The sequence below is a fragment of the Bos indicus genome, chromosome 10, assembly GCF_029378745.1.
Source record: "Bos indicus isolate NIAB-ARS_2022 breed Sahiwal x Tharparkar chromosome 10, NIAB-ARS_B.indTharparkar_mat_pri_1.0, whole genome shotgun sequence".
Lineage (NCBI taxonomy): Eukaryota > Metazoa > Chordata > Mammalia > Artiodactyla > Bovidae > Bos > Bos indicus.
In genome coordinates, this window is record NC_091769.1 from 76153396 (window position 1) to 76179934 (window position 26539).

Genomic DNA, 26539 nt, shown 5'->3' on the forward strand with positions numbered 1-26539 from the left:
TACGTAGCAACAATGCATTTCTTAAGGTGTTTTTAAAAGTAGGGAAATCATATTTTATACAACATTCTGTAACACAGTTTCAGAATTACATGTATGTAGGTGAGAGAGATTGTTGTGAGACTCCAAAAATACTTTACTTTCCCCTAAATAAAGGTAAAGACTTACTTGACTTTAACATAGAGTTAAGTATAGAAAAGTCTGAAATACCTGAGGAAGTGAAAATAAAGGTAGAAAAGAGTTCTGCTTTGAGAAAATAGGTGCTGAGGAATTGGCCAACCACAGCTGCAGAGGCCGGCCCTGGGCTGTTTCTCATTCAGAAAGTCCCACCCCCTTTCCTGGCCTCCCCTCCCCCAGGGTCCAATCAAAGGATTAGCCTCTACAGGTTTGGAAACAACAGCAGCTTGAGTTGAAGAGTTTTCTTTCTTTTTTCCCCCTCTTTCTTTCTTGTGTTTAAATGCAGGAACTAGAGAAGTCTTTAGCTAACTGGACTCAGAACTTGAAAGAACTTCACACAATGAAGACCGACCTAACCCAGCACATTCTGGTGGACGACGTGATGGTTTTGAAGGAGCAAATAGAGCATTTGCACAGACAATGGGAGGACCTCTGCTTAAGAGTAAGTCAGTTAACTGCAGGGCACGGCTCTTCTGAAGTTTATTGAAATGTCTCCGAAGGCCAGACAAAGTAGAAAGGAGCTTAATTTCATTGAACCGGGAGGCCCTTTTCAGTTGGAGCCCGGGCTGGCGCTGTTCCTTGAGAAGGCAGCAACAAGGTTTAACAGATTTGACCCTTTGTTTCTCCAGCACTCAGTGCTGGAACTTTGCACACTCTTAATGAGCTTTTTAAAAAAAAAAAAAAAATCACCTTGAGAGCAGGGGGGGAGGGGAGGACTGCGGTTTTGAGCAGCTGTGTGCACTCTGCTCTCAGTCGTGTAGAGATGACAAGTACCAGTCCTTGTCTGAGAATCAGAACTTCAGCAGAGAGGTCTGGGCTGGCCTTACAGCTGTATCTCTTCAGTGTCTGTTCTGGGCCCACAGACAGCAGGAGTAGCACTGAGTGCCAGGCTCCAGGGCATTTTATCTGAGCACTCTGCATTCACATGCAAGCCAGTGTTTATTTCAGGTAGCTGGCTTTAAAACTCTGAAAGAAAGGGTCAGCTGCTACACTTACTATCTCAGTGAATCACTTATACTCATTAAGAATGAATTGTAGTTAAGGTATTACAAGGTGTAAGTTGATGACAGGATCAGGTTGGAATTGAAGGGTTCAAATAGATTTTTTTTTTAAGAACATTTAATTCTAAGAAAAGTCCTTAATCTAATTTTTGTGAATTAAAAGTTGAAAATTCAGACACTTCTGAGTGCATTTTAATAAAATAAAAATGTTCTTCCTTCTTTATTTTAGTATTTAATATTCATGATATACCTGTCCTTTTACAATTTTAGAATAGTCCTTTTAGACTATTTTAGAATAGTCTTTTTAGACTTTTAGTCTTCTAAAAGACTAAAGGACTTTTAGAATAGTCCATTAAGAATTTTTATTCAAATTTTATATAACAGAAAATTGAGAATATGTGAAAGGTATCCTGTAAGCTAAGGAAGAAGTGAAGACTGGGGCCCAGATGTTCCTAATTGTTACCATCAGGAATCCAATCAGAATGATGCTATACAAAATGCCAGGATTTTTAAAAGCTGAGTTGAATAGATGCTATGAAAAACAGAAATACAAAACGGGTTTTTAGCGATAGTTTTTTCAGCCCTCTCAACACATTTGGTTGGGTGGATATAGAAGCATTGGCTATTTTTGCTTCACTCTGAAAAGAGCAGAGGTGTTTTTTTTTGTTTTGTGTATAGTTGAAAAATGTCTAGGAGTTCAACTTTGGTTTCCCCATTTGTAAAGTGGGGTGTTAAAAGTTAACCAAAAAAACTTTTAGGTTACCCTTTTTATCTCTAGGATTCTGAAGATTTCTAAGACCTGGGAATACTTTGTACATTTAAAGAGGCTAATTTGCATTCTTTAAATTTACATTTATTTAAGTAATAAATTTGAACCCTGGAAGGCGGAAGATCCTTTGCTGATGTCAGCTTAGGGGTTGCTTCTGCCGAACAGAGCATTGGGTATTTGGGGGTCAGCCTGCTCACTGCAGACCAGGATTTGATTCCGTTTCCATGGTTTCCATCCAGAGCAGGGGTGCATAGTGGGAAGGTGGATTAAATGAATGATAGGCACTTTTAAAATTTTGCTTTGTCTTTGAAATATACCACTCAAACATTTAAGTGATGTTAATTTTTGTGGTCCATTTGCACTATATACATAAGATTTATATTGTGACCGAGATGATAGTTTTTAAATTAAACAGGTGGGACATTGGCCTTAAGTAAGGATAAGGACTTGATCATTTTTTAAAAAGAAAGAATTTGGATCATAAAACAAAAAAGTAACATGTAGCAAGCAGTAAATAAATGTATACTTAAAGAATAAAGAACAGAAGAAATTTAGGTGATGGTTAAAATACATTCATCTAAACTTCCTGTTTCTAATTTTTAATAAAATGTGGTAATAATAAATTGAAGGGCATGGCAACCCACTCCAGTATTCTTGCCTGGAGAATCCCATGGACAGAGGGAGCCTGGAGGCTCCATAGGGTCTCACAGAGTCAGACACGACTGAAGCAACTTAGCAGCAGCAATAATGGATTACCGCATTATATTAAAACTGTTTTGGATAAAGCTGAATCCTTTTGGTCAGTTACAGTTCAGGTACAATCTTTTGTTACTGTCGCTTTTTAAGGCATTTATCAAAGGTGTAAAACTTCTGTTGACGTCAAACCCTGGGTCTTTAAAAGGCAAAAACATGATAATTTAAGTCCTTGGGATCACTTGAATGGAATCCATAGTCCTTTCGATGGGGGGTGGGAGGAAGAGAAAGTCCTTCCTTCCTGCCTGTACTCAGCTGCCAACTGCATTGTCATTTCCAGGTGGCCATACGCAAACAGGAGATAGAAGATAGACTCAATTCATGGATTGTGTTCAACGAAAAAAACAAAGAGTTGTGTGCATGGCTGGTGCAGATGGAAAACAAAGTTCTCCAGACAGCAGATATTAGTATTGAAGAAATGATTGAAAAGCTCCAGAAGGTGAGCAGGAGTCCCCAGAGGGGTGCGGTTATGACCACCATGGTCTTCTCTGCCCGCCTCACTCCCAGACTCAGAACTGTATGCCGTAGGCACATTTCCAAAGAGGTGGGAAAGGTGGGCTGTCCTTGGCGGGCAGGGTGCTGTGTACTAGGGCGTTGCTTTCCTTGGTTAGGAAGAAAAAGGGGCTCAGGGTTTCTTAAGCCTCAGTTTACATCCCAGGTGGGTTATGGTTTTTCTAACCATGTTGTTAAGATGATCGCCTGGCCAAAGGAGAAAGACCAACAGCAGTGGGGCTCGTAATTGTGAAGTGGTCGCTGATTCCCATAAGGAAAGGAAGAGAGAACCTTCTCATCGCAGTCACCCCAAATGCCACTCGTTTAAACCTCAGGAAAACTCTTGCTGATATTAGGCTAATTTAGCTATACCCTGTAGTCCTCAGCTCCCAAGTGCATTAGAATAACTCTGTTAGAGAAAGCAGGGCTTTTGAATTAAGAAACTACTGCCTTAGGTATTACACATGCACTGAATGGGGGTGACTTTTTAGCCACTCACTGAAGGGTTGCATTAACAGGTGAGAGAAGTGTTTTTATTTTTTAAGAAATTTCAGGAGGCACAACTGTGTGTTTGTATCTGCCAAAGAAATGAAGTTTCTGTAGTGATTCCAGCTTTGTGTTTTGGTGCCTATGCCAGGACTGCATGGAAGAAATAAATTTGTTTAGTGAAAACAAGTTACAATTAAAGCAAATGGGCGACCGGCTGATCAAGGCCAGCAACAAGACAAGAGCAGCTGAGATCGATGACAAGCTCAACAAAATCAATGACCGTTGGCAACATCTTTTTGACGTCATTGGCTCAAGGTAAGGAATGGCCTAAAAATGGGTTCCTACTCCCTGGCTACAGTCGTTACCTCACAGATCTCAAAACTGAGCCCCATCTTCCTCTAAGGTAACCCAGCAGTTTTCTAAACTTACAGATAAAGGTAGAGCTTGATAAAAATGAATGGAAATTCTTATTTTGATATTATAGGAGGATTATATTGTAGCATGGTGGTTTAGTCATGAAGTCGTGTCTGACTCTTTTGCGATCCCATGGGCAGTAGCCTGCCAGGCTCCTTTGTCTGTGGGATTTCCCAGGCAAGAATAGTGGAGTGGGTTGCTGTGCCCTTCTTCAAGGGATCTTCTGACCTAGGGACTGAACCCAGGTCTCCTGCATTGCAGGCAGATTCTTTACCAACTGAGCCACCAGGGAAGGAAGGAAGATAAACCAAGTATATCTCACCTTTTTTTTCTTTAGCTTAAAATTGCACATGACTTAGACTTGGTTTAAATGAGAGTTGGTCCTTGAGGAGGAGGTATTATTTAGAAATTCTAACACTACCTTAAGACTTATGTGAAGTCTTAAGATGAAGTTATGCCTGCCTGTTCTTGCTTGTGTGTGGCAGGTAGGTCAAGGCATTGGCCTGATTTTCTGGGGGCTGCTTCTGGGGGTCCCTGGAGGTTCCCCTCCCTCTAATCACCACCATCAGAGGAGCTGGGCTCATTCAAGGCAGGGCCCCTCTGCAGGTTTGTGCTGGGTGTGCTAGGTCCCCAGTGGGCATCTGGTCCTAAGACGTGGAATCTGGAGGCACGGCTGTGACTGTAAATCAAGGCTGTCCAGTGCTTATCGGAAACAAGACTGACCATCTGATCTCCCCTCACAAATAATGACGACAATACCGCCCAGAGCTTCTAAATGTTTTCTGTCTTCTCTGTCCAAACAGAGACCCCAAGCAAAGTGTTTTTCAGTTGTAAGCTGGCACACAAAGAACAGTCACCTGGCTTTGGGGCCATTCATGCAGCTTTGTTTTCACTGGCTGAGCAAGTCTGTTACATAACAGAACGCTCACATATTTTGACCACATGTAGAACATGGACTGTACAGGAGAATCCTGTAAGATAAATGAAACGCTGGGGAGTACGGAAAACAGAATACTCTTAATAATCCTTTTCTTTTACCCCATCGTTTACCCTAAACCTTAAGTGAACCTGGTTCAGTCAGCAGAGGCACCAGGCCAAGTGCTGTGAGAATTACAGACCGGAAGTGCAATAAGATGAGTCAGTTAATGTTAATGGGAGCAGACATGCCAGCAGCTGTAAAGCCAAGTGGTCTGAGAATGCAAATCTCATCTTCCCGGAGTGGGGGTGGGGATTGGGAAGAACCTGATGGAAGGGCAGTGTTCCCAGATGGTCTTGATTAAGGGGATGGGATTTGAGTGTTCCTGGTGGCAGAGAGAGAGAAAGGTACAGGGTAGGGCAGAATAGAAACTGTTCAGGAAATTATAAGAAGCTCCACTGGCTCAGGAATAGGAGATGAAGCTTTTAGAGAGGTAGGTTGGAGCTAAGTCTTAGACAAGCTTAAATCTCAACTAAAGACTTGGCCTCCTAAATAAAGTCTGAGTCTTTTATGATTTTTTAGCAGCTGAGGGTCTGTTGAAGATAAATACTAGAGTGATTGGCTGGCAGCATAACTTGGACTAAATTTAATATCTCTTTACTACCATTTGGCGGGGGGGGGGGGGGGGTTGGAAATCTATGTTAACTCAAGAATAACATGGTGATAACTCAAGTAAGAGCACAGATTTTGAGCTAGTCCTGACTATCTGACTTCTACCTACCATGGAAACTTGAGTAGTGATTTAACCTTTCTAGGCCTCAGTTTCTCAATCTACAAAATAGATCTAACAGCACTGATTATGGAGAAGGCAATGGCAACCCACTCCAGTACTCTTGCCTGGAAAATTCCATGGACGGAGGAGCCTGGTAGGCTGCAGTCCATGGGGTCGCTAAGAGTCGGCCACGACTGAGCGACTTCACTTTCACTTTTCACTTTCATGCATTGGATCAGGAAATGGCAACCCACTCCAGTGTTCTTGCCTGGAGAATCCCAGGGACAGGGGAGCCTGGTGGGCTGCCGTCTGTGGGGTCCCACAGAGTCAGACACGACTGAAGTGACTTAGCAGCAGCAGCACTGATTACATCAAAGTCTGCTGTGTGAATGAATGACAACACATGTCTTGAATTTGTCACAGGACCAACACATAGGAGTGAGCATTTATTGAATGCTATCATTATCGTTATCAACGCTATCATGATAGTAACATTATCAATGTTACTATCATTGTCTTTCCCTAAGAAGACTTTAAGTGGCATGTTTTTGGAGTGTTCCAGGATTCCCTTGCTTTTGTCTAACAGTGAGAGGTCTTTCTTCCATGAGACCAGTGTCTTTGTCTTATTTCCAGTGCTTAGAACAGTGCTTCAGATAATTTGTTGAATGGATGTTCCAGGACATGAGAATGTGATCGTTTCTGTTGGGTCAGTTGTGTCTGGTGTGCCTTTGTCATCACTGTCTGTATCTCCTAAGTCTTCTTGGGCACCTGGCACTAATCCAAGGTATGAGGACATCATACCTGTTCTTAGATCATTCAAGAGCAAGATCTAGATTCTGCTTCCTGAGGGCTAGAGTGATTATGCATTCTTCCTTTGGTTCTATCACTTCAGAGTTAAACAGACTGCTTGCTTTCCTCCCTCCTAACTGCCTGTCTTCAGCCAGTTGCATGGTGCGAAAGAAGGAAAAACAGCCGGTGAAATTTCAGTGGTCTTTCTAGAAGGAGCAAAATAAGGAGTTGAAATAATAGCAAATATATTGGCTGCTGGCTATATTCTTCACAATGTGCCTTTTATGTCTGATTTCACATAATCATCACTGTAATTCTGAAAGGTAGATGCCATTATCCTGTTTTACAGATGAGGAAATTGAGGCACTAAAGTTAAGTAACTTGGCACGACTGCATAGTCAGCACATGAGGCAACCAGGATTTCAACTCAGACAGTCGTATTGCCTCCCTGCAAACCCAGACCCTTCTGATTTGTTATACCAAGATGAGTAGAACATGTTGAAATCCATTCAAAACTGAGGAACTGGAAAGGAATAACTTATTTTACCTTAAAGCAAAGGCCAGCGTGAGACATATGACTGACAGGCTAAGAAACTTGGTTAAAGTGACACTTCAGGTGAATCTGTGGGTTGAGGCGGCCAGCTTGGACTTGCCATAAATTGACCTCATGTATTAATAGAATCAGCTCCTTGTCTGATCACTGGCACTCATCACATCACCATCAGGAAAGCAGGCGAGGGTCCGTACAGGCTGCAGAAGTCAAACCACACAGAGGAGAACCTGCAATCCTACAGGGTCCATTAATAACCCCGTTTGTCCAAAGAGCTCTGGACATCATTTAATCATTCCTGTCCTGCTCACAGCATTCCACGGCTTCATTTCTGTGGCAGGAGACAGTGTCTCTTGTTAAAAATAAGACTTGGAGGGAGACATACACAGGCATCCAGCTTCATGACTTTAAAATTCTAACTGCAGCCTTTAACTTCAAAGCTGGAGATGGTTCAGAAGTCCAAGACCTCAATAAATTGGGTTGGAAAAAGGCCTATTGTTTTGGGATTATTCTCAACAAAATAGAGGTAAGTTTCAAAAGAACTGACAAAACATGAAGGACAAGATTAGTTCAGTGCACATTAAATTTATGAGTCGTTTCAGGTAGTAGGCTTCTTGTGGGGTGGATAGGGTGTGGGTTGTTTTGTTGTTTTTTTTTCAGTGCCAGGCTTATATATATTATTTCATTCTTGCAAGAACCCTACATGGTCAGTATTCTCCAACTTTCAGAGAAGGATGCTGTAGCTCAGAGAGGGTCAATAAGAACTGAGCCAAGGGCAGAAGCGATTCTACCTCGGGCAGGACGGAGCCACAGTCTTTCTATCCCCCTGCACCGTGCATCAGAGGAGCACTTGGCCCTTTGAGACCTTTAAAGGTGCTTTATCAGAATTTTTCTAAAACCTGGAACTCAGTATAGACTTGACTGTTTTCTATGGAGCTGCTGCTGCTAAGTCGCTTCAGTCGTGTCCAATTCTGTGCGACCTCATAGACAGCAGCCCACTGGGCTCCCCCATCCTGGGATTCTCTTGGCAAGAATACTGCAGTGGGTTGCCATTTCCTTCTCCAATCTGGAGCAGTGGTTCTCAGATTTAAACATGCAGCAGAATCCTTGGAGGGCTCCTGAGAACATGGATGGCAGGACCCCACCCCCAGAGCTTCTGATTCCCTGGGTGGGGGAATGCGCCCATTCTCTGGGCCGAGAATGCGTATTTCTAGCAAGTGACAAGGTATTGCCAATGGTTCAGGTCTGGGGATCACAGATGGAGCGAGCAGCCGGGTGACTTGCCACAGAGTGGACAGGTCTGGGGATCACAGATGGAGCGAGCAGCCGGGTGACTTGCCACAGAGTGGACTTGCCACTTATGGTAACCTTGTGGCCTCTGTAGCGTATCTCCTTGTTGATGAACCATGGGCTAGATTCTGGATGAAAAAGCACCAGGACAGTGATGGCTCCGTCCATATACATGTGTGTAGTATTACTGTATGATCCGGGAGGTAGGGGGAAGGTGCTTTGACCCAAACCACGGTTTTTCCCCTGCATGTATAGTGTTTTTCAGCTTCTGTAAAATTCTTAAAGCAGAGAGTCTAAAGGATACATCTTTTGAAATAACCACATAATCAGGGGGGCTGGGGTGCCTAAGTCAGTCTTAATGCCAACTTCCTCACATAAGGTCACATAGGCCCTGGTGGTGGTTTAGTCGCTAAGTCGTGTCCGACTCTTGTGACCCCATGGACTGTAGCCTGCCAGGCTCCTCTGACCATGGCATTCTCCAGGCAAGAATACTGGGGTGGGTTGCCATTTCCTTTTCCAGGGGAATCTTCCCAACCCAGGAATCGAACCTGGGTCTCCAGCATTGCAGACAGATTCTTTACTGACTGAACTATGAGGGAAGCCCCTGGTGTGGGCACTAAACTTCACAGAACTGACTCTCCATCAGAATTGCTGCAGGAGCTTTTAGCATTCCTCATGGGCCCCTGGGTGGCTTCTTATATTTGTGACATCTAAACTCTTATCAAATGTTATTAATTTCTTTCACAGAAAGGGCATTTGAAGCACTATGTATTTTTTGGTGAATGGTGTGAACCCAATCTGATTTGATGACATATTAATTATATCCTACTATGCTCAGTGACAGATTAAATGAGTTAATTTTTTTAATTGTAGACATTGGCTATGCCTCTTGCCCATGTTTTCTAAGATAATGTCATTAAAAATTGACCTAGCGAAACCTGAATGCAGGAGAGATGGCTAAGTTACAGAAGCTGTTTTTCAGAACCACCAATATGTGTGATTCGTGTTTTGGGTCAGCTGGGTTACCTATTAAAAAGAACAGTAAAGGCACAGGATGTTGGATGGTGGACCAATGGATGCAGAATTGCCTTGCTTCAGCAGCACAGACTAAAACTCCGAAAATAAGGTTCTTGGCCATCAACAGGACTGATGCCAAAGAAAGCTTCAGCTCAACACATAATCTCACCTATGGGTACCCTTGATTTCAAAATCCCAGTAGCTAAACTCCTTAAAAATCCACCTCCTTTTGTTTCCCAGAGCCTCCGTCCCCCTTTATTAATCAGAGCCTTCTCTGTGCCTCCTGAAGCAGGGGCCCTGTGTCCTCAGTGAGTCACTCTCTAGTTGTTCATCTGGGTGGAGCCTCTTTGGAGACTTGGGGTTAGTCTTTAAAGTTTTAAAGACTTTTCTAGCAGCCTGTGAGGATAATCTGGTGAAAGCTTTGCATGCCTAAAAGAGATGAGACAGCTGAGCGGAAAGACATACCCCAGAGTATTTCCATTGGTATCTATTGGGTGTTGGCATCATTGGTGGTTTTAATTTTCTTTTTATCTATTTAGTAAATGTTCATTATGGAAGAAAGAATACAGGAACTTTTTTTTTTTTTTAAATGTCATAAATGTTGTTACCTTTCTTCTAATCTCTTGTTGATGGTAGCATCATTTAATAGACTTGGCATCCTTAGGCCAGTGTTATGAAGGAGGGATGCACTCAGACACACTACCTTATGGTCCCTTTGTAATTAGACTAGATAGCTCTCCTGCTATTAGCAAGATCAAGTCCATGAAAAAACTTTTTAATGAAGCATAAATTTCCTACCAATGTGAAAAGCCCACCTGTTTTATATTAGTAGCAATTAAAATGTTGTCATTTAAGCGTAGCAGTTATTACCATGGCAACTGCGTGTTAAGATTGTTTTTCCATCCCTTGAAGAATGGCCAAGGAGATGTGTGCCTTTTTAAACTGCTACGTTTTTCATTGCTCTCCTTTTATCTGTATTTTCTCAAGGTTACTCTGGAAGACCAAACAATGCTGCTAGTCATAAAGCTGACTTGCTCTGGTCTTAGCAGGTTGCCTGATTTAGTGGGACTGGAAAGACTTAGAGGCTTTTAGCACAGGGAGAGCCAGATGTGAGGTCGGCCTCCCCCATCTCCTTTTTCCTTCCCATCAACCCCATCGTTCCACCTCTGGAGCTGGCGGCTGCGGCTCTCAGGGCCAGCAGAAATGCCTTTCTGAGGGTCGGGGATCCTCCCCAAGGAGACAGCAGCCACCACAGGGACCGTGAGCCTCAGGAGCCTGGTGTCCAGCAGCAGATAGGTCCGGTGTCTGAGTGGTGGAGGTCACCCTGCACAGCCAGGCATGTGGACACAAGTTAGACGCTGCATTTAAGGGAACTATTTCCAAATCTGTACCCCTCATTTCACTGGTTTAGAATGTGTTTGCTGTGTTCAAGTGGGGATGAAATAATGACTAAATGTTGGGCTTTAGGGATCCATGAAAAATGATTGATACCATCGAGTCTCCAAATAAGGCTGAGACTGAGCCTAAAAGGGGCTTGGACACAAATCAGTGGTGCTCCACCAAGCAGAGCCACTCAGGATCACATCAAGAACCATGAATAGGGATGTGGAGGAATTTTCAAATCCTCACATTATGGTAAACCTTAGGGGAACTAGCAAAGAAAACTGCAGAATTTCTTCCTCTGCAAATCTTGAACTCCTTTTGTACAACAAGATAGTTGTTTGTTTGTTTGTTTTTGCAAAAAAGCAAAGAAATGGACTAAATAAATTCTCTGCTCCTCCTAAGCCAGGATGCACAGGACTAAAAAGGCAAGGCAGAAAATCTCCTGGGGCAATTTCTTCTTTAGGAGAAAGCCATTCCCGTTGGACCTGGGGGCTTCAGATTACACCCTTGCTTTTAAACCTGAAACAGAGACATTTAATTTGATGAGAACAGAAATCCTCCTTTCGAGCGCCCCAAATTAAATGTTTCTTCCCTGGGTTTATAGCACTTCATAAATAACCCATAGATAACACAGGGACTTTCTTCCCTGGCATTGCAATCCTGTAGCGTCAGAACAAAGACTGTGTGTGTGAGAGACAGGCAGGGGCTGGAGATGTTTGTTTACTGGAAGGGAGAAAACTAAGATTTAAAAATTGCAGTTAGCGGAGTCGCAGGTCACTTGCTCGCCTCTGGGCACTGTTCTGTGGTGGCCGGCGAGGCAAGCCCCTGGGAGCCTGCGGGAGGGCGGCCTGGGGAAGATGCAGAACCAGTGAATGGAGAGGCCGCCGTGCGGGGGAGGGGCCGCCTCGTCCCCGGGAGGTGGAGGTGCAGCCGGGAACTTGGAGGTTTCGCTCAACCTAAGGAATGATTTTTTCTCATCAACAGTAAGTGCCATTTCGATCATCAGCTCTGCATCTGGGAGGGGCGGCTGCTGTCTCTGGGTGTCTCTCTCGCGCTCCCCTGTTCGTTACAATAGAAATGACCGATGAGATGGTGGCTGCAGAGTGTGTGTGCTCGGCCATCGGGGGATGGGTTCTTTCCACTGTCAGCATGCCGTGCGGTGTCTGCAGCCAGCCTTTGACAAGCTGGGCAAGAGAAGTGATTATGCTGTGGGGAAAATGGAAGTCCTCGGGTTCAAAGAGAGGATTAGCTCAAATGTGATGTCCCTGCCCTCAAATCAGGGCTTCAGGATCTTGGAGTAATTGATTATCTTACTACAGGGCTGGTTAGTTGTTTACAAAGATGCAATTATGCAGAATTCATACAATGTTTTTAGCAACTGACAGCTGCCCACGAGTCTGAGTGTCCGTTTTAGCACAAATTCGGATATTCAACCATCTCAGTTTTCCTTTTTAAGTTATGCAGTCCGCATTGGCATGGGAATTTTTCTAGCTAATGCTGATCCAGGACCTTAATCATTTAACTGTAGACCCTTTTGCATGGAGAAAATAGGGCTGCAATGTAAACTCTTCCATATACATGAATTTTATATTTAAAGCTTCCCTCACACATTAAGACTTATGCCTGACTCATGAAGTGATATTTAGTTACCTGGCTTAATTTTTATTTTTGAGAGAGAACAGGGTTCATAGGTATTAAATTCCCATCCATCACTAGATGGAAAACTTTATTCATCTTGATTATTTTCTGCATTTCTACCCACAAGCCCCACAAAAGAACTTCTAAAATGTATACTCTTTGGCAAACTTCTTATTTTGTTTGGTATTATATAAAAATGTGTTAACTTTATTCAGGTCTTCTAATAGTTCATATAGGTGAAAAACTTCCTCTTTGCACTTAAATATTTTGGTTTTCTAGTCCTTAGAACTGGAATTCAGCTCAGGGAATTGTGTTTATTTTTTCCAGAGAAACATGATTTGTTGAAATATATGTGTGATTAGTATTAGTCAAGCGCATCTGGGGTGAACCATGGGCCAGTGCCGAGATGGTGAGCTACTTAAGCTGCCTGGGTGGTTGATGCAGTCCAGAATTGTGCTTGCTTCCCTGTGCCAACAGTCTGCTCTCTGAATGGATTTCCTTGTTCCCAATATTAACTCGAGATTTAAAATTTTCCAAGAGCAAAATTAACAAGGCCTAACTAGGAGGTTGGTTGCCTGGGTTGGCAAATGACGTGTACTTCCTGACCTGGGAAAGGTGATGATTAGATAATTATATTAGTGTCTCCACAGAATAGAACCATACAGACTAAGCAGTGCATCTGATGGTTCTCAGAGTAAGTCTTAGTATGATAGTACGAGGAACAACATTCATTTATACCACTGGGCATTTGGGGATATTTCGCATTTGGGGACATTTGGTCAGAGGTTGGGACATAGAAGCAGGTTAAGTCCTGACTGATAGGATGTTTTGTAGCTTCTTTTCCTTTCCCTCCCACCCTCTCCCTTCCTCTTTTTTTTTTTTTTTTTTTGCCCCAAGCAAGCATGTGATGTATAAGCTTGGAGTTCTTAGCATGTCTAATATAGAACCAAGGTCTAGGAGCGTGTGTGACTCGTAGAATACCAGCAAATTGTCTGTGTCTGGATGGCTTGAAGGTGCTCTGATCTTTACCTCTTTCCTTTAAAATGTATTATGACCATCTCTTTTATGAAAAACACAAGTTTGAAGGGATGTGTGAATGTCACTTGCTCATTCAGAAGATATTTATTGAGCAGCTCCTATATTGTATTATAATGTCAAATTAGATCATGACCCCTGGGAATAAGTTATCTTGGAATCCTCAGGATCTTCACAGGACCCCAGACAAAGTCAGTGGTTAAAGTTTATTGAAAGGAAATCATGAAGGGGCAAAGTGGGCACTCAAAATGCAGCATTTAGTAGGTGGGTTCCTACCCCCCATTGTGTCCCGAAGCCTGGTCATATTCCCTGACAGCGATGAAAACTATCCTGTACCCCCGCGCATGTGCACATTATCATGTGTAGGTTTATACGAGCCATCACAAAAAAAGCGCTTAGGAACAGCAGTTCTGGCCAGATTGCCCAGGTTGACATCCTTCCTCTGCCATTGAATGAGTATGTTACCATGGCAAATTCTTTAACCTCATTGCCTCGGTTACCTCATCTGTCAAATGGGCATGATTCTATACTGATTTCACAGCACTGTTGTAAGGATTAAATGAGTTAACTACTATATATAAAGCACAACAAGCCTGACACATGTAGATGTCGGCATTTCTGTAGATGTTCCATTTTAGTAATATAGTTTGTGAACTATAAAGCATGCCCATTGTAAGAATGGGATAACAGAGAAAGTCTAGTATTTTATTCCCACACCTAACTAGTTTGGACACCAATGGGCCTGAGCCCCATATTTTGGGCACCACTGGCCTGGAGTACCACAGTCCTGGGGGTGCCAAGCTAATTTTGCATCCACCTTGCCATATTCCCCCCTCTACTTGTTGCACACCTCACCCTTAACAGAATTCAGGATCACTGCATCTTGCTCTTTTTGCTCCTAGGTTATTTCGTTACTTGTTAGCTTTCTTCATTTAAAAAGTTGTATTCTAACCCTTTTCTTTCAAAATAAAGAAACTGAGATCCTTATGATGGAATGGGGTCAGGTGCTGGGTGAAGCAGTGCGGACTGCCATTCTGGGAGAAGAGAAGGGGACGGATGGGGAAGCAGGGTGCTGTGCAGAGGTGCTGGCCTGAGCACCTCTCCCCACATACAGGGAGCTCTCAGGGCCGCGCTTCTCTAGCCCCTTGCAAACTACATGGGAGACTTTGTCCCATGGGGCCTGGGGTTCCCAACTGCTCTGGCATTGTCTGGAGTGTTCTTTCTGTTCCTCAGGCAGTCAGGGTGATAAGACATTGGGGTGAGGAGGATCTAACTCTAAAGTCAGGGGAATAAAGGAAGGATCTAGGTTACAGCTGGCCTGGCCTAGATCCAGGCCTGGCCCCAGATTCCATTGCTTCCTTTTTAATAAATCATCTTATGGCTTTAAAGGAAATTTCTTGTGGTATTTGCAGTAAGAATGTAATTTGGAAAATCTACCTTCTTCAGATGATCACAACCACAATTTCTGGGCATTTATCTCTGTCAGGCACTGTGCCTTTCATGTATTTATATCTCATTCTGTCCTCTCAGCCACCCCATGGAGGAAGGTTCCACTGTTCACACCGTTTTACACATGAGATTAAACAGAGCCAGGGCTCATACCCAGACCCTTAACACAAAGTGTGTGCTCTTCATCACCAGGCTCCTTGGACTCCTTCCAAGCTTGCGCTCCTCATGGCACTACGAGGATAAAATATTTATAAAAGGACCGTGTGAGGGCTGGTGTCATATAAATGAGGCCTTATTGTAGCAGTGTGTGATCCCAGTCATCAGTCATAAGAGCTGAGTGAGCATAGTGAGTGCTTGCTTTATGCCAGAGGTTTACATGCATCCCCCTGTTTGTCTCAGAAACCCCTACAAGGTCGATAATTTGCTGGTTAACAAGGAAACTGGGAATCAGGAAGGTTAGGTCCCTTGCTGGGTACACAGCTTATAGATGGTACAGTGGGGCTCAGACCGGGGTCTGCTCACTCCAGGGCTCTGGCCTGCATGTTGCCCAGATGCTACCACCTTCCTGAGGCTGAGGGGACCTGAGAGTCATGCTGGAGGTGAGAGCCTGAGGTAGAAGGATTTTCCCTAAATTGTAAAACTAACTGGAAATAGAACTGAAGCTAGAAATCATTCCCCAAGGTTGATTGGGCTTCCCTGGTGGCCCAAATGGTAAAGAATCTACCTGCAGTGTGGGAGACCAGGATTCAATCCCTGAATCAGGAAGATGCCCTGGAGAGGGGAATGGCTACCCACTCCAATTCTCCACTTCTTGCCTGGAGAATCCCATGGACAGAGGAGCCTGGCGGGCTACAGTCCGTGGAGTCACAAAGAGTCAGACATGACCGAGCAACTAACACACACACACAAGGTTGACTTTGTCAGTAGTGTGCAAAAAAGAACATAATAATAAAAAAACAACTCTCTGGTAATACGTAACTCTATGGTTTTACTAGATAGTCACATGAACTAGAGGTGCTCATACATATTTATTCATTCAGGAAATGTTTGTAAACACCTCCTGGCCACTAGTTGGTCTGAGGGTGTGCGGTGCACGCAGAGGGGGCCGCATGCCACCTGGCTGCTGTGGACTCTGTCTGGATGGGCACAGCGAATGAGGGATGTGAACACACTTAATGCCGGAGACCCCCAGGGCTGTGGGAGCACATGGGCGAGAAGCCCCCAGCTCATCTCAGAACAGCAGTAGAAGCTACGGGAGAAGGAAAGGGGAGCTGGTTTGTGGAGGGCAGGGCTGGAGGCAGACAGGACACGGACCACTTGAGGAATTGAAAGGGTCAAGGTTTTAAACTGATATGTCAGGGTAGGCGAGGACCGTGGAAGGGTTTGAATGAGGATCGGACGCTGTATGCTTCAGCTACAGAACCAGAAGCTGGTAGGAGGGTGAGGGGGCAGCAGGAAGCTGTTCACAGGCAGTCAAGGAAGAGATGCTGGTGGCTGGGGCGGGCGGGGCACTTCCTGTGAGTTACAGTCAGTGCCCCAGTTTCTCTTTCCAGCACCGTGGGATGCAGTTCTGATAGCCTCGTAACGTGAGTATCAGTAAGTGGGAACTTTCCATTGTTGCCATTACCTTAAGTCTCTGGGATTAAAAAAGCCCACAGATTACCAGAGCAAGCCTTCACTTGCTCTGCTTGAGGATTTTCACATTGTCTGTGGGGATCTATATGGAGATCATTTTCCCTCAGCCCCTGCATCACTCCCCCTTGACAGCACTTTGACATGCCCATGAGCTCTCTGTGTATGCTGATGCCAAGCGTGTTAGTTCAAGTCTACTCCATGCCGAGCCAGGTGGATTGATTGGGTTAAATGGAGCTGGAACCGTGCTTGCTGACGACGTGTCCACCCCTCCCTTCTTGGCTCAGCTTTCCCATGACGGGCTGGTTCCTTGTGTGCAACACTGCCAGCGCCTCAGGCTGGATGTGGTGGGGTTTAGGACATGCTCTGTGCTGACTCAAGGAGAGGGTCTCATGAGAGGCATCTAGGGCCAGAGACCCCCAGTAAGACAGGTGTGTAACATCTTTACCCGTCATGGAAGGTCCCTGACTGCTGTGCCCTTGGTGATACCCAAGACCGAAACTGGACAGAAGTCACGTGTGGTGATGTTAAGATGGAAAGAAAGAAATGGCATCTCCTGACTCCTCTGAAGCCCCGGAAAGATGTACTAGGTCTCAGGGGACCCCACCTTGGGAACGATAGGATTTTATATGTGCCTGGGTAGATTAACTCTTAATCCATTTAAAAATCAACTGCAACAGCAGTTTTGTAAATTGTCCCATATTCTGTGAAAACTTGTATCTGGTGACATGAGCATTGTCCCTGCTGTAAAATCAGTAGCCAATGATGATTCCATTTTACTCTCCAACACGCTTGTGGGTGCATTTTTCTCACCGCTAAACATTGTGCTTTTGTTTTCCGTCTCTCTTTTTTTTTCCCCTGCAAATATATTTAGGGTGAAGAAGTTGAAGGAGACCTTTGCTTTTATTCAGCAGTTAGACAAAAACATGAGCAACCTTCGCACCTGGTTGGCTCGGATCGAGTCTGAGCTTTCTAAGCCCGTGGTTTATGATGTCTGTGACGATCAAGAGATCCAGAAGAGGCTTGCTGAGCAGCAGGTGGGGAAGTGTGGAATGGGTTTTTGTCAGGGCCCACTCACTCAGACCTGTCTCACGCTGGCTGTGTGTTTTAGCGGGTTCACATCCATAGTATTGGTTTGTTTCTTCCAGAGAAAGCTGACCACCTGTCTGTGTCCCTGGGGGTGTGAGGCATCTGTCTCTTACACGCACACCCCACCATTCGTGTGGCTTCTTGTGAAATATTTTGAAAGATGCAGACCTTAATTGTAGTGATAAATAAGGGTTTTTTAATTTTGTATTTTCCTTAACTTTGATCTTTGTCTTTTGGTAACATAGTTTTGGCAATGACTTGAAAGAAAAATAATTTTCCAACCAAAGAAGGTCTTCATGGGACAATACTTGGGTCTGATAGAGTTTCAAAAAAAATGGGAGGCTCGAGGGGTGGGGAATACAGAGGACCCATAGCGGAGGAAGCCTCTCCTGTGGATGTTCTGTACATTTCTGCCATCGGTTCTGTCGCCTCTTAGCCAACCTTGGAAATCCCACAGTTTGAACACCATTGAGTCCTGCCCCCTTACCTGGTGGGGTACTCTTTGGTCTCACTGACTTGTCAAATCCACTCTCCTGCCCTCCAAGGGCTCATGTTCAGAAACTCACTCTCATATGCAGTGCCCAAGCTTCTCTTTATTTTTAAAATAGCTAAGTTTATGTTAGTTTAGTAGCTTTCCTTCTCTTGATTTTCTTAGCCCTGTGAACACATTAGGTTTTAACCATATAAAGCAATATGGTCACCATCAAGTTCACAGACTTGTATATTTTCTTCCTATTTCCTCCAAAGCCTTGGTGTTTGTTTGTAACTCACCAGGCAGGGGTGATTCACCCACATATCACAGCTGCTTGGGGGGCTAAACCTTTTTCATCAGATTATCATCGAGGCCAGAAGGCCACCCCTTGATGATAAATTCTCTTGAGTTCAGGTCAACATTTCATGCTCCCCTGAAACAGAGCTAACTATTTGATAATACTCTCAACTTAGATCTTTATTTAATCCTATTACATTTTACTGTTTGAATAATGCCTATTCTCTGATTTTTAAACTAGTATGATTTAGCAATGCTCCTAAGTAAAAATACTGGTTTTTCCACTTAGTCGCAGAAATTTAAGTATATCTTTTCCACTGAGGTCATCTATATTCCATCTTTCTTTTGTGGAGAAATGAATATTGATATAACCACCATGTTAATGGACACTGCAGAGATTTTCATGCCTTTTCAGTATAGTCACAGCTGCTAAATATTATCAGCTTTAATTACAAGATTTACCCATTAGGTTGGATTTCTTTGAATAGTCTCTTCACAGACAGGCCTTATATATAACCATTTACCCTGACTGGTGAGCTTTTTCGGGTAAATAGAACCAAAGCTGACATTTTTCCCCTTGAAGAATGACTGGCTAAATTTGGCAGGTGCTGATTATATAAATGTGTTAACATTTTATAAATCTGACGTGTGACAAACATCATTAAATTGCAGGGAATTTATTCCCAAAAGTGTATAATTTGGAGCAGCTGCCATTCTCTTGGCCATGTTTGTTCCTGTATACTGAAATGGTATATAATTTTAATCTGGCTGATTTGAAGTTTTCCTCTTCATAGAACTTAGAATCACCATCATGGAATTCTTATCCCTTGGTTATAAAGCAAATTATGGAGTTAGTGTTCAGGATCACATTGCTGTAAAGAAGTCAGACATTGTATTAATTTTCTATTACACTGTCACAGATTACTACTGATTGAGAAGGTTAATGCACATGTATCGTCTTGTAGTTCTGGAGGTCAGAAATCTGGCACAGGGCTGAGGTCAAGGTGTTGCCAGGGCTGCATTCCTTTCTGGAGGTTCGAGTGTTAGTGTTCACTAACTCAGTCGTGTCCAACTCTTTGTGACCCCATGGACTGCGGCCGCCATGAACTGCCGCCAGGCTCCTCTGTCCGTGGAACTCTCTGGGGATCGAACCCAGGTTTCCTGCATTGCAGGCAGGTTTTTTACTTTCTGAGCTACCAGGGGAAGTTCTAGGGGAGGATCCGTGTGTTTGCCTTGAGTTCCTAGACGCTGCCCACATTTCTTGGTCCATGCCTCCCTCCTCCATCTTCAAAGCCAGCAACTTTGCCTCTCTCTCTGCCTTTCTCCCTCCAATTGTCTCTACTACTTTTAAGGACCCTTGAGATTCCATTAGACGCACACAGAGAATCCAGGATAATCTCCCTGTTTTAAGGTTGATTGGCACCCTTAATTCTCTTTGCCGTGTAACCTAGCATAGCTACAGTTCTGGGGATAAGGACCTGGTTCTTAAAATGCCGATATTCTGCCTACCACAGATGTCCTGAGGAAACCTTTAGTATTCTTATTTAAAATAAAAAAAAAAATTATAACTTAACCTAGACTTTAAATGCTCCACCAAAACCAAAAAATGTGTCACACACAAAAAAGTATGGGCCATTAGAAAAAAACTTTACCTGTGTCGCTGCCACTAATTTCAATATAACAAATTGCTTGATTACTTCCAGAAATAAGACCCAAGCTTGAGATCACCTAGTCCTACCTTCTGCAGAAGCCCTCAGGCCCCCAAAGTGATTAAGAGCCGTGAGGTCCCTGGACCCTCACTGTAATGTCCTTGGGAGCCGGGTGCAGAAAGGCTCAGACCTTACAGAAGTCTTTTTGCTTCTCTTCTTTATGAGAAACGCTTTAGGTAGTAAGGGTTGTGTTGTTATTCCTGTAGAATATGTATCATCTTCAAAATGCAGAGGAAGCAATGGCCACCTCTGTGACATTTTTAAACCATGAACCACTTCCACTATGTCTTCAGCATTCCTCTCCAGTTTCCTTCGGCTTCTTGGTTCTCTGTGGAGGTGCCTGGTGGTGGCCGGGGGCGTTAATTATCCTGCACCCTGTAATTCCCAGCAGTCCCCTCCCCAGTGGGTCATGTCAGCCTTCTGCAAAGCCCCCAAACCACTCCCCAAGACCACCCTGCTGGACTTGCTTGACACCCCCAGTGCCTCCCAGGAGACAGTCTGGAGCCACTACCTGGGGTCCCATAACACACCCCGTGACTTTTTCCCTCTCACCCTGGTTTCCCTGATTTCTGCTCTTTATTTCATCTTTTTCTGGTTCCACGTGTATTCTCACTCTTCCCGGCTGCATTCTCGTCCCTAGCTTCCTGCCTCCCCCATCTGCCTTAGCCCTTTTCCAGCTCTAGTGCTCTGTGCCACCTGCTCAGGAACAGAAACACAAAGCAAACAGGCGCCCGTGTTTCCAGAATTGTTGGCAAAAGTCTTTCACGTGGCTTTAGGATGTTTCTTAGGTTAGATTCATCTCTGCATTTGAACACTTTTGAAACCAGGGGCCTCACCACAGGTGCTAGTCGCGGGATATCTCAGTTTGCAAAATGTCACTTGTCTCGGACTTCACTGGTTTGTGTTTTAAAATAGAGTCCACTATTTATTTTATACTTTACAAGATGACTAGTTCACACTACAGTTGGCCATTTTGTGGTGTTTTAGAAGTTTGGGAAATTTTGGAAAACTTGGGGCTCCTTTTTTGCCAAGATGTTCATGGTCTTTTATAAAGCATCGGACAGCCCGTTTCTTGCCATCATTCACCCCTTATATTACCCAGTTTTCTTCAGCTGTTTCATTCAGTATAAGCTGAGTAGAAAATGTAGAGTAACTGCAAAGAGGCTATTAAAATACATGGCATTTATGTTTATCCATAGACTAGACTTTCTCAGTGCTTTTCAGTCAAATCCTACCAAGCAAGGTCAGGGGCAGGTACCATTTTTGGAAGGTAATTGTCAGTATTATTCATTTAGCACCAGCATTAAGATTCCTTATCTGGCAAAACAGTTAAAAGGGACTTATCAAAATCCCTTATCAAGCTGTAAATTTTAAGAAAGCCTGTGGCAATTCTGTGAACTGGTGAGAATTCTTAAATCTGAAATTCTATTAAACCTAATAAAGCTAGTCTTCCACTGACCCCAAGACGACTGCCCCCATTACAGCATCTCAGACATTTGTCCTAGACCGCAGAGCTTAAAGAAAATCACCTGTGCATCTCTTTTCATAGAACATATGGTGACAAACTAAAAAAAAACATATTTTCTTCTGAATGTAACTTTGAGGTACCCATTGTTCATAAGTTAGGATCTGTGTTGAGAACTGCGTGATTTAAAACTTGATTTGAGTATTAGCATTTTGTTCCCACCTAGACACAGCATGAGACAAATGTGCATTTATCAGAAGAAGAGTAGGAAAACATTAGTCCTATCTAGTAATCCGTCATAATCTCCAAAATTTTTAAATACTGAGATGACCTGGAAGAAACTTCAGGCTGCCTTTCTGTAGACAATGGTAGACACTGTTTATAAAATAATCCCTCTTAAAATGAACTTTGTTGAATCCAGGGAACTTTCTGTTGAATCCAGCAGTTTATTTCACTTTGTCTATTTCACAGTGTAGTTTGGGTAGTAAGATGAGTGGCGTGGCCTCATGTCACTTATCACGGAGTTTGGATACAGGAGAGGACTAACTCGTCCAGAATAACAAGACAAACAGGCTGCTCACCTCGCCCTCGCCCAGCCCTGCCCCGTGTGCAGAAGCAGTACTCCCTGGGTGATAACTGAAAATGCTATGCTTATTCTTAAACAAGGTTTCCAGCGACCATGAGCTTTCTCTTGGTGAGCCTTCATTTTCCTGAATCAGCAGTGCTCTCCCTATCATGGGACAAGACCCCAGAGACCCCGCCCCCACCCCCATGAGTTAGAGGGCAAAGTCTGTAGCCCAAATTCTCCCCTTGGGCCCATAGAGCCGTAGGATGCGCCCGTGGGGAGGCTGTGGGCACCGTGCCACTGTGTGCACAATTTGGGGGTGGACTGTATGAAGATAGCACAGAACTCTTGGTAGAGTTAAGAATCCTGTGATCCGTAAAAGGTTAAGAGTTTGTGTTGCTGAAGTGTTAGGTCCTGTTCAAGACAGTTTTCCAAGGAAAACCTCCCGAAAGCCAAATCTAAACTGGAGGCCCTTGAGGTTGGATGGTGTGGAGTAGATCGACTGCCACCCCAAAGTCTGGGGTGGTGGGCTGCCAGGGAAGGGGACCCCCATTCCTTTGCCTCCTTCACCTATTTCAATACCTTCATCCCCTGGTTGCCCACAGTTAGGCCTCCTGTCGGGTGCTGGAGCACAGGGGTTGCACAAAGGTGACTCGGCCTGTATTGCGGAGTCCCAGGTGGAAATGCACGCAGGACTGTGTCCCCTAGGCTGGAGGGAGGGGCTCCTTCGGTGCCAGCCCTTCCACCGCCACCTCCCCCTCACAGTGCCTCCTCCTCTCCTGTTGTTGCAGGACCTGCAGCGAGACATTGAGCAGCACAGCGCAGGGGTGGAGTCTGTGTTTAACATCTGTGATGTCCTCCTGCACGACTCGGATGCCTGCGCCAACGAGACCGAGTGCGACTCCATCCAGCAGACCACCAGGAGCCTGGACAGACGCTGGAGGAACATCTGTGCCATGTCCATGGAGCGGCGGATGAAGTAAGGGCTGAGCTGCCCTGGGTGATTTAAGTGTGGTCCGCCCACTCCATGTTCCCGTCTGACCTATGTAACAGTGCCCGTGTTCTGTTAGCTTCACTGAGGGACGTGCTGAGTGCTGGCGGAGAAGGCTCAGTAGGTGTGGCCAGTCCTTATTGAAGAAATCATTCAAGGAAAGCATGATCAGGGTCATGTCTCTCCCTGGCTCTGCTGTGTCTTGGGTGTAACTGCGGGTTACACTGTACTGAAGTGTCCCAGATCTGTGTGGTGGAAGACGCCGGTCTCCTGTTGGGTGACCACTGTGAAGCTGGAGTTCAGAGAGGCCTGGTGTTCCCAGAAGGAGGGTTTCCTGACCACGAAGTGATGTCTCTGGTTATTTCCTGGAAGGGGTAGCAGAATCACCCCCACCACCCCCCTGATCCCCAGACTTTTAGTGCCAGTGCATGGGGCCAGGGCTGGAAGTGGGAGAAGAAGCTGTACGAAAGCTCTCATTGGAATAGGCAGCTTGCATTGAGTTCTTTCCTTCCATTAGAATTGAGGAGACGTGGAGGCTGTGGCAGAAGTTTCTAGATGATTACTCCCGCTTTGAGGACTGGCTCAAGGCTGCTGAGAGGACAGCGGCCTGTCCGAATTCCTCCGAGGTGTTGTACACAGTTGCCAAAGAGGAGCTGAAGAGGTTTGAGGTAAAGACCCAACCACCCCCTGCCCCCCAGCGGCACCTTCCAGCCAGTGGTCCTGAGAACCAGGAACTCGCAGGGCTCGGGGATGGCTACAGGGTCTTCCTATGAGTGGCAGGCTTCCCCACCCCTAGTCAGGGCCGCCCAGTCTGTATCAGCTGCTCCAGCGACTTTGCAGGGCATTACTGATTCATGCTAACCACCTGGCCATGACCTTGAAAGGCTGTTCCCTGGTAGCATCAAAAGAATGAGTGAAGCTAGCAACCCGTGCCTTTCCTTTGGGGATGGACACTTGAGGCAGGTGGCCTGGGGCCTGGAGTTGTGGCACTGACGGTCCCCGCCTGCTGCAGGCCTTCCAGCGGCAGATCCACGAGAGGCTGACACAGCTGGAGCTCATCAACAAGCAGTACCGGCGGCTGGCCCGCGAGAACCGCACCGACACGGCCAGCAAACTGAAGCAGATGGTGCATGAGGGCAACCAGCGATGGGACAACCTCCAGAAGCGGGTCACGGCCATCCTGCGGAGACTCAGAGTAACCCCCTCTACGTCACCGGGTCACTTGTAGATGCTGGGGGGTGTGGGAAGCTGATACTTGATATCAGTCAGGCTTGTAACAAAAGCAGCGGGTAGAAGGTGTCTCTTGAGGCCTAAGCTGTCTTAGCATTCTTCCCGCAGAGCCTTCCCCTTTGTCTAAGCCCAAAGCTGCCATGAGAGCTGCCAAAAAAAAAAATTTTTTTTTAAAGAAGTCATTTGCTTCAGAATAGGTCTGAACCTGTTTATGGGATTTGTGTTACCAAATACATTGCTTTTTTCAGCTTCTGTCACCCCCAAGGGTGACACCCACACTGCCCAGGGTCTGGGGCACTGTCGTCACTGGGTCTGGTGAAGGTACCTCTTAATCTCGGAAGAGGCGCACTTTGCCGTCTGCCCATGTGTCCTGTTGGCTCTCGCACTGTGAGGGGATGGACAGAGCCCCCTCTGTGTTGGGGGTTGGGGACAGTGACTGTTCTCCCAATTTTAGAGCAACTGATGAACCTCAAATGTTGGGTTTGGTTCTGGGGTATAAACAGTCACCTTAGGGTTCTGTAACTCCTAAGATATCATATGTCAGCGCTTTGTGAGTCCAGGTATAAACGGACAGGACCGGTGTGGGTGGTGGCTGAAGGAAGTAATTTTAATCCTTGATTCTATTCTCAAGGCTGAGCGCTGTTAAAGCCATTCTAAGAAAAGGCAAATCTGGGTGTGTGTTTTTTTGTTTTTTTTTTTAACCTTCTCAGGGAGAAGAAATTGGCTAGCTTTTCAGACACCCCCTTGTGTTAATTTATCTCCTACTAATTTGACTGTGACCAGCAAAGCCTTCACTTGGCACAGTGTTTGTCTGAGAATCAGCTGCCTGTCTATGAGGTGGTAACCCGAGAGGCCTCCTGAATTGGAGGTGATAAATCTGGGTTTTTTCTTTGAGGAAAGACACTCGGAATTGTATCAGTGAAGGCAGATCGGGCACTAGTCCAGGTTCAACCCCGAGATGGGTACTTTTCCATCTTGAAAAAAGTTCCCATAGAAAGCTAACAGGTAGAAACAGGCAAATGCCTGGGCTGGACTCTTAAGGGGTTTCCTCAAAGGACAGACTAGGAAAATCACTGACCTAGACTAGAGAATTGTAGAATTTCCATTGCTGAAAGAACCCTAGAGATCATGGTCAACATTCCCACACCTCACCTCATTTACCAGCAGACACTGAGACTCAGAGAAGTTAGGGGGCTTGTTGGTATAACAGCCAGGACCAGACCCCACGCTCCTGACCCCACAGCAGTCCCCCTGCATGCTGAGTGGGCCTCTGGGGGTACCCCAGGCTCCCCTTCCCCTGTCTGAAAGTGACCTTGCTGTCTGCCTGAACTCCTGTTCTGCCATCAACACAAATGTGACCTTCTCCCCCTTTTTGTAGCATTTCACCAACCAAAGGGAGGAATTTGAGGGGACCAGGGAGAGCATCCTGGTGTGGCTCACGGAGATGGACCTACAGCTGACCAACGTGGAGCACTTCTCAGAGAGCGATGCTGACGACAAGATGCGCCAGCTGAACGTAAGGCCTGCCTCCCTGGCTCCTCCCCACAGAGCGCACCCTGTGGAGAGCTGGCCAAGTACAGACTCCACCTGACACCCTGAGAGCAGATTCCAGAGCTGCCGGAGCAGCCAGACCGCATCCACCTGCGTCCTGCCAGGTTATCACGAGCAGGCATACCGTTCCTTACAGTCCAGGGGTCATTGGAATGAGGCCCTTCGTTCTCTTTGTCATTTATAATCGTCCAAGGGGAGAACACTCCTGAGGTGCCAAAGAGAACTTCATTCATAAGATGCTGTTTCTCCAGCACTCAAGCCTGAGTACACCTGTGGGCTGAGGCAGGACGAAACTCTCCCTCAGGAGCGTGGGATGGACTGGGAGGCTGGGATTGACATACATACACTGTTGATACTATGTCTAAAATAGGTAACTAGTGAGATCCTACTGTCTAGCGCAGGGAACTCGACCCAGTGCCCCTGGTGACCTAAACGGGAAGGAAACCCAAAAAAGAGGGGATATGTGTATGCACATAACCGATACACTTTGCTGTGCAGTGGAAACTAACACAACCTTGTAAAGCGACTATACTCCAATAAAAAAAGAAATAAATAAGTTAATAAAAAAGAAACAGTAGGACCAGGAACAGACACTTCTCACACCCAA

The 26539-nt window shown here is 45.2% G+C and overlaps 2 protein-coding genes across 13 annotated transcripts in view; one reads left to right on the plus strand and one right to left on the minus strand.

Moving 5' to 3' along the window:
- SYNE2 (spectrin repeat containing nuclear envelope protein 2) overlaps nucleotides 1–26539 on the plus strand; it is a 325236-nt gene that overhangs the window by 284336 nt on the left and 14361 nt on the right. For 11 of the 12 annotated variants that reach the window (XM_070796701.1, XM_070796700.1, XM_019969038.2 and 8 more), the window contains 8 exons: nucleotides 461–616; nucleotides 2978–3136; nucleotides 3827–3993; nucleotides 17438–17600; nucleotides 22952–23139; nucleotides 23669–23819; nucleotides 24164–24346; nucleotides 25760–25897. In XM_070796701.1, coding sequence (XP_070652802.1) covers nucleotides 461–616; nucleotides 2978–3136; nucleotides 3827–3993; nucleotides 17438–17600; nucleotides 22952–23139; nucleotides 23669–23819; nucleotides 24164–24346; nucleotides 25760–25897 — 1305 coding nt within the window. Of the gene's footprint in view, nucleotides 1–460; nucleotides 617–2977; nucleotides 3137–3826; nucleotides 3994–13446; nucleotides 16518–17437; nucleotides 17601–22951; nucleotides 23140–23668; nucleotides 23820–24163; nucleotides 24347–25759; nucleotides 25898–26539 lie in introns of those variants that run through there. The other variant, XM_070796711.1, reaches the window with a different exon arrangement.
- Nucleotides 24345–26539, minus strand: part of ESR2 (estrogen receptor 2) — an 88319-nt gene continuing 86124 nt past the window's right edge. Inside the window, exon 10 of the mRNA XM_019969036.2 lies at nucleotides 24345–24528. The gene's annotated coding sequence lies outside the window, so the exon portion shown is untranslated. The remainder of the gene's footprint in view (nucleotides 24529–26539) is intronic.